This window comes from Mizuhopecten yessoensis, unplaced genomic scaffold, assembly GCF_002113885.1.
Source record: "Mizuhopecten yessoensis strain PY_sf001 unplaced genomic scaffold, ASM211388v2 scaffold9253, whole genome shotgun sequence".
NCBI classification, from domain to species: domain Eukaryota; kingdom Metazoa; phylum Mollusca; class Bivalvia; order Pectinida; family Pectinidae; genus Mizuhopecten; species Mizuhopecten yessoensis.
In genome coordinates this window covers 1256174-1266399 of record NW_018407955.1, presented here as the reverse complement: position 1 = coordinate 1266399, position 10226 = coordinate 1256174, and the positions used below count along the sequence as shown (strand labels likewise).

The window sequence follows — 10226 nt, the reverse complement described above, 5'->3', positions numbered from 1 at the left end:
AAGAGGTGAATGGCACACATTTAATTGGGACATTAACTCCCTTAACTCATTCACCCCTGCAGTTTCATAATGAACTATTCCAACCTTTGAATAGGAAGTGTTTTACTGTGTCCTCAGGGACATCCTTACACCGATCATTTGATACATACAAAAGGGAACGTTGTTATCTTACTGATTCATGTTTAAACAATGTCCTTCCTTATCCCCGCCTTTCTGTTTAAGTTGGCGCTGGGTCCGCGGGATCTGTGATAGCTACTCGACTGTCAGAGGACAGAGGCAGTAACGTGCTTCTTCTGGAGGCAGGGGGCCGGGAGGAAGAGAACCCGTTGATCTCAGTCCCCGCTGCCGCTATGGACGTGCAGAAGTCAGAACAGGACTGGCAATACTTTACAGAACCCCAGAAGCACGCATGTAAGGCTATGAATGAAAATGTAAGTGCACTATCTAAAAAACATAATCAAATACCCAGGTGCCATCAAAACCGTTAGTTAAAATCAATAAAACTAGTTAAAAAACCACAAACAAAGGAAAATATGCAGACCGACTATTGAGAAATATCAAGGAGAAAAAGGACGGGTGTTCCGAAAGGGTTCGCGTTTTCTGCTCGAAAGAACATGCCATGTCAGTATAGTTCAAATCAAAGTAACGCTAAGGCCTCAAAGCGATGACCGGGGCAGTGACAAGTAAACAAAAAGAAACACTAACGAGCATTATCAAAAATATCGACTTTCACAACACAGAACAATGTGGAATATTATCAATGAGATCATGATGTCGACCATAACACTTGCCGTTAGTCTCCATCAACCTTCACTCCTCCAAACCTTTGTCTGTATAAGTTCGCGTTAGTCTTCATCAAACTTCATCCCTCCAAACCTTTGTCTGTATAAGTTCGCGTTAGTCTCCATCAACCTTCATCCCTCCAAACCTTTGTCTGTATAAGTTCGCGTTAGTCTCCATCAACCTTCATTCCTCCAAACCTTTGTCTGTATAAGTTCGCGTTAGTCTCCATCAACCTTCATTCCTCCAAACCTTTGTTTGTATAAGTTCGCGTTAGTCTCCATCAACCTTCACTCCTCCAAACCTTTGTCTGTATAAGTTCGCGTAAGTCTCCATCAACCTTCACTCCTCCAAACCTTTGTCTGTATAAGTTCGCGTTAGTCTCCATCAACCTTCATTCCTCCAAACCTTTGTCTGTATAAGTTCGCTAGCAGTCGACGTCTATCACTGCAGTCTTGATATGTTAAGCAAGCTCCTAAATTCCGATTAAAATGCGACATGCAAACAACGTAGGTTGGAAACATGGGTGTTACTATCAAAAAAGGAAAAAGTCAATAATCAAAATATTTAAATTGCCACGCTTATTGTACAGCTTATAAGTAGACCGTACCTAATTATCGTGAAAAAAGTAATAAGTCGGCCTCTAAAGGGAAATGGTTTATATCCCATACGAATATCATTAGTCAAGAAGTAGATTTTTGATAAATTTGTATAAGTTGAAACATAGTATCTCTTACCAATCTTCATTCTTTAGCCAGTATTATTAAAATACAGTTGTTAATTTATCACTTACGGCATTATCTCTCCAGACGCAGGTAAATGAAGATCTGTATTTTAATAAAAAAAATCTTAAGCTTAATTATTGATTGTACGAGATGGACATGAAATTGTTGAAGAAATTTGTTAACAGATTATTTAACAGACGGTAAATAAATCAAACAAATCCATTTTAGAGGAGTTACTGGCCACGTGGGTACGTGCTCGGTGGATCAAGTGGATTAAATTGGATGGTGTACATGAGAGGTAATCGCCATGACTACAACAGTTGGGCGGCCGAGGGATGTGACGGGTGGAGTTACAAGGATGTTCTTCCATACTTCATCAAGTCGGAAAATACCCAAATTCCCGAGTTTAAAACATCAAGTTAGTTATTTTACTTTGTAATGTAAATGAAGTTAACCGTCAGTATCATAAGAATATATCTGTCTTCTTTTACTGCGTTAAGATATACAGTTTACAATACGACGCGAATTTTCTCTAACAAATGTAAGGTTAAGCATCTTGGAAATATACTTGATTCAAAATACGATTTGTCATGAATGTTATTCAAACGACCAATTTTTGTATTCAATTTTCAATTGTGTATGCATTTTCTCATACACATTACATTTAGTCACCAAGATAACATACAAACACCCCAAGGTGTTTATGTTCCCATTCTCTCATATACTTCATAATACCGGTCACTCACTAAAGCATTGCATAAACCACAATTTTATTTATATCGTTCAGCAAAGGGTGTTTTGCACAGATTTCGGTTACTTTGACTGGTATTTGGATTGAGGTCTTTTGACAGTAATTCTACGCACACAAATGACCAACGTTTGTCGTAACTGTATGTAATAAAATGTTTGCTGTGTATACACATTCATGGTAAAAATTGTTGCTATGGCACCACAAAAATTAAAACAACTGTTTGTTTATATTGGGTATCCAAGAACGATTGTACTAGAAAACGATCTAAATGATTCAAAACACGCAAGAAAATGCCCACGGACGTTTCTTGTTATAAAGTTAATGAGCCTTTGTATGTTTGCAGAGTATCACGGAAAGAACGGACCCCTGTACGTGACAGGTCCAACACAGACTCAGCTTCAGGAGAAATATATCCAGGCCGGTCAGCAGCTAGGCTACAATTTTGTGGACTGTAACGGAGAGGACCAAATAGGTAACAATCAAATACTGCAAAGTACTCATATTAAGAGCAAATTCAACGTTACCTTAAGTCTAATAATTACACTATCACTATACAATCGGATACATTCAATGTTGATATGTTATTTTTCGTTCGTAAACACTCCTCCTCATGAGTCAATAAGCAAACATCAATTCGCCCTCAAAATTGGTCAAACTAGAGCAAATATGAACAAAGGAAAGATTATCATGGAGTCTTCCGAAAAAGAAAAAGGAGAATACGACTTCTGCGTTATCGACACCCGAAATGTAAATCAAGGTCATAGCCGCGTCCTAACACCGAGAACTCGCATTTCTCACAAAGAAAAAGTATTTATCCAAATTGTATCATGATGGAAACCAAATAAACATTGTGTTGTAAGTACGTCCAACAGCAGTCTACATCTGTCAGAAAAGTAATGATATTCGGATCAAGCTCTTCAATGCCGAATGATCTGCAACAGATAAACACCGTAGGTATGGGAAGCTGGGATGTAACCACCAAGAACGGAAATTTCACGATTGGAAAAAAGAAGTCGACCCGTTCAGCATACAGCACAGTAGTACGCCGTACCTGATTGGTAATGTTTTAAGATAAGATCAAGGAAAGCGGCTGAAGTATTTGTTTGTTAGGGTCTTAACATCCCTGTAACAGCCAGGGTCATATGAGGTTGGGTGCCTAGGGAGACACCGCCTGAAGCAAAAAAATAGATATAAAAAAAAGAAAGGAGACAGGAAAGATGGGAAATGAAAAAGTGTCCTAATGGAGGCATCAGATAAATTTTGGTCTCTTCCATGTCTACTTCGCAGTAGACACGGAAGAAAAAACCCAATTCTACAGGGGGCCAAGTTAGTCGCGTTTTACGATACAAATGCAGTGAGTTATAGCAGGTTTATTTTTGATTTCTTCAATGACCCCTAAATAGAGGACAAGGAAGAACAACCCTCGATTCTGCAGGAGACCACACTAGTCGCCTCTTACGATATTTTCCCCCGAAGTAAAAGAGATTGTAGTGTTCTTGATTGCAAGCCCAATAAGGTATCTCCGATCGATATGGTAAATACAGTTCTTGGTATTTAGTTATATACTCAGTGCAACTTTACCCTGTATAAGCAAACATGACTACAACTAATATGTGTATGCATTTTGGTAGCTCACTATCGGAACGTGTACAAATATTCGTTATAAAGACATTTACTATAACAATTGAATGCGAGTTCTAATAGCGAACTATAAGAACTTGTATGAATATTCATTGTAGTGATATTTGCTATAACAGAGGATTTTTATTTGTTTATTTTATTCATATGTTTATTCATCTATTTATTCAGATATGCGATGAGGACGTTAAGGCAATCAATTAGCAACAAAATATTTGTTTCCGAACTTCCTTCGAAAATAGCTTCAATTTAAATCAACAACAATTTCCATATCACTTTGCTTTTATGACATCAGGATTTTGCAGGATGCAAGCTACAATACACAAAGGAGTACGATGGAGTACGTATCAAGCCTTTCTCAAGCCAGTCATGACTAGGTCAAATTTTCATGTGGCAACGCACTCTATTGTTACCAAGGTATATACACAATCTTCAATAAGATTCATCAGTGTGGAAAGATGTAATATCAAAGTTTTACTTTATACACAAACAAAGAATGTTTTAAACGTGAAACAATGTTTCAACACCAACTGGTCCCTTTGTCAAGCTATGACTGACTTATGACTGAGCTATGACTGAGCTATGACACTCATTCAGTCAAAGCTTGAAAAAGGGACTAGTCGGTCTTGAAACGTTGCGACACGTTTCATACGTACATTGTTTGTGTAAAAATTAAAACTTTGATGATAATAATAAGGTATATATGGGTTTTTATATTAGTATTTGCTGAAAACGTAGATGCTTTTGCCACTATTATATTGCATACTTCTTTACATATAAATTATTTGATAAAGAATATTTTAGTTTAAATTCCATTTATTGAAACAGATTGAACAGTTATTTGGATAAAACAAAAATGCAAACCTACCTATGTTTTCAATTCTTGACCAATATTATTTGGTTAACCTAAACACTGAAATAAATGTAGAATTTTCATTGAAATCGATTGACGATGCCCATGTTTAAAAAAACAAATGAGACAGTTACCTCTGATCATCCTCACTTACGCTCTACGGAATATGTAATGCAAATTCGAACGACTCAGTGTGCGCCACTCTGTGGATGATACAAGAAGACTAGTTTGATCCTTTGATGTACAACAACAAAATCCCTTAACAGCCTTACGGTAAAATTGACTGGCTTTGAATTCAGATGTTGCTCCTCTGTAATTTTCAAAGGACATTCAGATATCAGACTAGCGATTGGTCAGGCTATTTTTACCCGAGACCAATCCAATAGCTGGGTGCGGCCTTCAATTTTGCAATGACATATTCCAGGGGTGCAGAGAGTTTTAGTAAGCATAACCCCTGGAGTATCGAAGGTTCCTCTGATAAACACAATAGAATGACAAACTAAAACAAACATTTTATGAGTAAAGTCTATGATACTGTACAATCAAATATAAGATGCTCTAATTCTAATTCATAACTTTTTTAGATTTAATTCATTAGTCGTACATTTTTTATAAACATCAGAACTATTTTGATTAAATATTTTAATACTAATTCTACAACTTATAACTCAATAGCTCTAACTAGGGGAAAATGTAGTTTTATGACGTCATTTAAATATTGTGACGTCACTCAGATTTAATAACGGAGCCTGAATTTAATGACGTAACAGGTGATGATAGAGAACAAGAAGGCGGTGGGAGTAGAGGTGATCAGAAGGGGTCGGAAGGTAAGAGTATACGCCAATAAGGAGGTGATACTGTCCGGAGGGGCAATCAACTCGCCCCAGACTCTCATGCTGTCGGGGATAGGGCCGAAGAAACATCTTGAGGAAATGGGGGTAACGTAAACTAACATTTGTCTGTATCCATCAATTTAATTGTACTTTTGAAACATATATAGCCATATCGTTATAACGCGTTTCTGTTTTATCTCATCAACATTCGATTGATTGACTTGACCATTTGATTAAAACAATTGATTGGTCTGTATTCAAATTTGACGGTTAAAGTATCTGTATGTTTTGTATTTTCAAATATAATTTAAAATTCTTCTTTTCCTCCTAGAAACCAAATTTGTTTAAAGAGATACATAACAGATGAATAAGTTAACAGTTCTATCTTTCTTCCTCGAATTGTACAAACGCATATTTCTACAAATACAAATGACCGCCTTGTATTTTCCCTGGCACAACTGACAGCATTGTAATAGACAGCCATTTATCTCCTCCTTAAAATTGAAAGTAGTAATTTTTTCTCTTGATCATGTTACAGATAGACGTTGTAGCAGATCTTCCAGTAGGTAACAACCTACAAGACCACATACTTATACCTGTCGTGCACAGCATTAACATCAGTGCAGCACTGACGTTGGAGAAGTTCGCCGCCGTTCAGTCAGTTCTACAATACTTATTGCTTAAATCAGGCAAGTTCTTCATATGTTTCTCACCTTCAGTTATACAAACTATATACAATATTTCGTTAAAATGGTTTTTCATTATTGACATGTTTTTCGTGTTGCAAACCATTTTGAAATATATATCGTATATTGTAAATTAAGTGTTCGCTACATTAGCACAATCTTACTGCATATTGATGTGCTTAGAAATGTAATATTTTTACTCAAACTCGTGAAAGATTCTTGTATTGCTAACCAACTCTCATAAGTTATTTTCAAACTATAAATTGAGATTATTGCTATAATGACAGAGTCATTGAAATGGCTTGATATCGTCTGAATATTGCGACAAGATATGCATGAAAACTGAAATGATTGAAAAACATGATGTTCGTGTTATTTGTGTTCAAAAGAGTTTTATATCAAACGTAATGTAATCCTACGGAGGGTATGTGTGTAATTTGTATTATGAATTCTATTAAAACTTGTCAAGTTTGGAACCTTTTTATAAAGGAGGTACATATTACTACATACATGTAGTTTGTAAAACCCTTAATATGTAAACATCTCTTACTAGGCTACATAGCGGCTACTGCTTTGGAGGCCATGGGATTTGTTTACAAGGATGGAACTACAAAGAATGATGGGCGGAGTCCAGATATACAGTTGCACTTCTTAAGCTCGCATGGGCTTACAGAAGAAGGCAAAGCGCATGCTCCGATGAATTATAGAGATGATGTAAGCATTATATAACAACCTTGTAATAAAATGTTAGTCAAGACGATTTATTGTGCTTAAGATGTATCGTAAACTATAAGGTTTGAAGGTTGTAAGAGGTCACAGGAGACAAATAAGGTTAACATAATATTGTTCAGGTTTTTTGGGGGGTTTTTTCAAAATTTTAATTGTATTCACATTCAGTCAAGCTTTATGTTGAATGAATCATAATCTTACTTATTAAAAATGTATATCTAAAAAACAAAACTACGTTTTACTTCCACTCGTTTTGAAATATAATTACATCTTGAAGTAATTTGTGTAAATCCTATAAAATATAAGAAATATTTTTATTAATGAGATGATACTAATTAAGTTGAGTTACTGGTATTCATTTCCATGCTTGCATTAGAATATTTGAATGTTAAGATAATAATAAAAAGGCAGGCCAATATCAAACTGTTCGATATATGAATATCAAAGTTTATATGAAATGTGACAATGATTTTGTAGCTAGTTAACGTCAAAGTGGGTTTTAAAACATTTGTACAATGTTATTATAAAAGGAGAAGAGAAAGCCTTGAGCTTAAAGAATAATCACTAGTATTTATTCTGTCGAAACACCTTGCTTAAGAAGAAACAAGAAGACTAGTTATATCCGTTGATGTACATTAAAAGAATCAGGCGGTTGCGTAACGATAAAAAATGGCTGACTTTAAAGTCAGGTGTCGCTCCACTGTAATTATCAAAGGAGAGGTATCAGCCAAGTGATTGGTCAGGTTTTGTTTTACCGGAGAACAACCAAACAGCTTTCGTCGTGCCTTCAATTTTGCTATGACATATTCAATGGGTGCAGAGAGCGTTATTGAGCGTAACCTCTGGAGTATCGAGGATAATCTATTCAGTGATTTTCACCTATTTGGCCTCCCAAACTCTAAAATTTCGTTATTAACAGTAAATTTGAGCAAAGTGTGAAATATACATAATTTCAGATTATGAACAGGGTATTTACGTACGATCCAGCCAAGGAGACAATGTCATTTTTACCTACTCTTCTCCATCCTAAAAGTAAAGGCACGATCCGCCTTAAGAGTAAAGATCCTTTCGACCATCCCATCATAGATCCTAAATACTTAGAGGACCCGGATGATGTCAAAACCCTCATTGCAGGTATGTATTTCTGTTGCAGAAAACATTTCATATAATTTCAGACATTTTGTTAGGCTTTGTAAACTTCTTTTCCGAATTGTGATTTAACATATTGTCTTGTTTTATGTCGTTGAAATAATTAAGGAAAAAATCTATGTAATAAAAGGAATTATGTAGCACTCCAAGTTGGTTACGAATGTGCATGAAAAATGGCAATGGGACACACAAACGATCATAATTCATGTTAAAAGATTTGCACTTTTCTTTTATAATCTGATTGTGAAGATATATACAGTTAAATTGAACTTATCAGCGATCGAATTGAAAATAAGTAAAAAAGAAACAAAATGTATTGATCTCCATGTTATCTAAACTTGCCCTTAATTAAATCAAGATAGGTGCAATAATAACAATATATCTACTGATTTAATTGTAGAAATGTTTGTTTCGTCTTTTTTGTAAATAACTTTCATTCAATTAAAGATTGATTCAATTCAATTTTACTTTTGTTTTTTTATTAAAGATAGATGCAAATATTTGAATATGTGTTGCTGTTTCATTTTCCATATCAATTTCGTCTCATTCACCTTATTTATACAAATCTGCAAAAAAATTATAACTATATACAATTTAATTTAACTTGTCTTCATATATTTGAATTATATGAATTTGAAACTAAAGTTTAGAGCGATGACTCTGAGTTGTTCTTGTCAATAAATGGTACCAGAAGATATTCAACTAACTCAAACATTTTCATTTTTCACACAATTTCAGCTATGAGGATCATTGAAAAGCTTGTTGCCACACCAGTCTTGAAGGAGATTGGAATGCAACTTGACAGTAAGTCGACATTGGAGGAACTGTGTGATCAGCATACGTTTCGGTCAGATGCATTCTGGGACTGCTACATACGACATTACACGCATACAGTGTTCCATCCAACAACTACTTGTCGTATGGGAGCTTTGGATGACCCGACGGCTGTTGTAGATCCCTACCTACGGTAAGTTCGTCGCCATGATAGGAGACACTCTCTAAATATTGATATTAAATTTAGTTTTAGTATTATACAAACATGATGCCGCAATCAGAAGTAACTGGTGTTTTTTTTACAATAATAAGATACAATGCAAGTTCTTTTTCATGTTAAGATGATGCATGATTTTATCAATAACTTCGTTTTTAGTCAATATGCGTATTTATATCTAGATATCCAAATAATGTCTAGCAATCTTGTGATTTTGACATGACTAAATATTGTTAATGCATCAGATTTAGTACAAGAGGAAACTTGAAAAAAAGTATTCACATATCAGTCAACATCATCCCTGAGGAGAAACTATTTCACATTTTGTACAGTCAAATCCTGGAACAATCTTTCGGGGGACGTTTAACTTTGTTAAACAATAAGATGAGTTCGTTTTCCTTGCAGTGTTAGGGGTATATCTGGACTACGTGTGGCTGACGCGTCTGTGATGAGGAACGTTCCGTCAGCTAACACAAACGCCGCCTCCATTATGATCGGAGAAAAGGCGGCAGACCTTATCAGAGGAAAGGATTCTGTCCAGGATATCAAAAGAATTCTGCAAAAAAACAAAATTTGATGAATATTGTTATTCTAGTATCAATAATTTATCTAAATAAATGAATGATATTTTATTTGCATAAATAATTCATGAATTAGTATGACTTAAGTATTATTGTGGTAAAAGACCAAAGAGCGGATCTTTTTCCGACAGCTTAAAATTCATATTGCATATGTCCTTTGTTTTTTCTTTAAATTACTGAACATTCGATCTGCACTGTTTACGTTAATTAACTTCTGAACTTTACATTAAATACTCCATAACAGGCTTGTATTATAGTAATGTTTTTTTTCAATCACTGATCTACGTGACGCATATAAAATTATCTGTAAAATTGAAATAGCATAATAAAAGGACCAATCAATATAGTTAATTTATAAGTTCAGTTTGGCAATAGTAATGCTAGGTTCAATTAATATCTAAAATTGTGACGGAAGATAACTTTATTTTTTCTTTTGGGCACATTGGAATTTATTTATTTCATATACTCGGGATGTGAGTGTAAATTATATGTAATGATATCTACTTCAAT

The 10226-nt window shown here is 35.0% G+C and overlaps 1 protein-coding gene across 1 annotated transcript in view; it reads left to right on the top strand.

The window, feature by feature from the left end:
* Window positions 1–9765, top strand: part of LOC110457589 (uncharacterized GMC-type oxidoreductase Mb1310-like) — a 20722-nt gene extending 10957 nt beyond the window's left edge. The window contains exons 2-11 of the mRNA XM_021508923.1: window positions 223–431; window positions 1734–1923; window positions 2600–2728; window positions 4190–4311; window positions 5518–5685; window positions 6119–6269; window positions 6820–6980; window positions 7952–8129; window positions 8883–9111; window positions 9541–9765. Of these exons, the coding sequence (XP_021364598.1) occupies window positions 223–431; window positions 1734–1923; window positions 2600–2728; window positions 4190–4311; window positions 5518–5685; window positions 6119–6269; window positions 6820–6980; window positions 7952–8129; window positions 8883–9111; window positions 9541–9712 (1709 nt within the window). The 3' untranslated portion in view covers window positions 9713–9765. The remainder of the gene's footprint in view (window positions 1–222; window positions 432–1733; window positions 1924–2599; window positions 2729–4189; window positions 4312–5517; window positions 5686–6118; window positions 6270–6819; window positions 6981–7951; window positions 8130–8882; window positions 9112–9540) is intronic.
* Window positions 9766–10226: the final 461 nt, after the last annotated feature.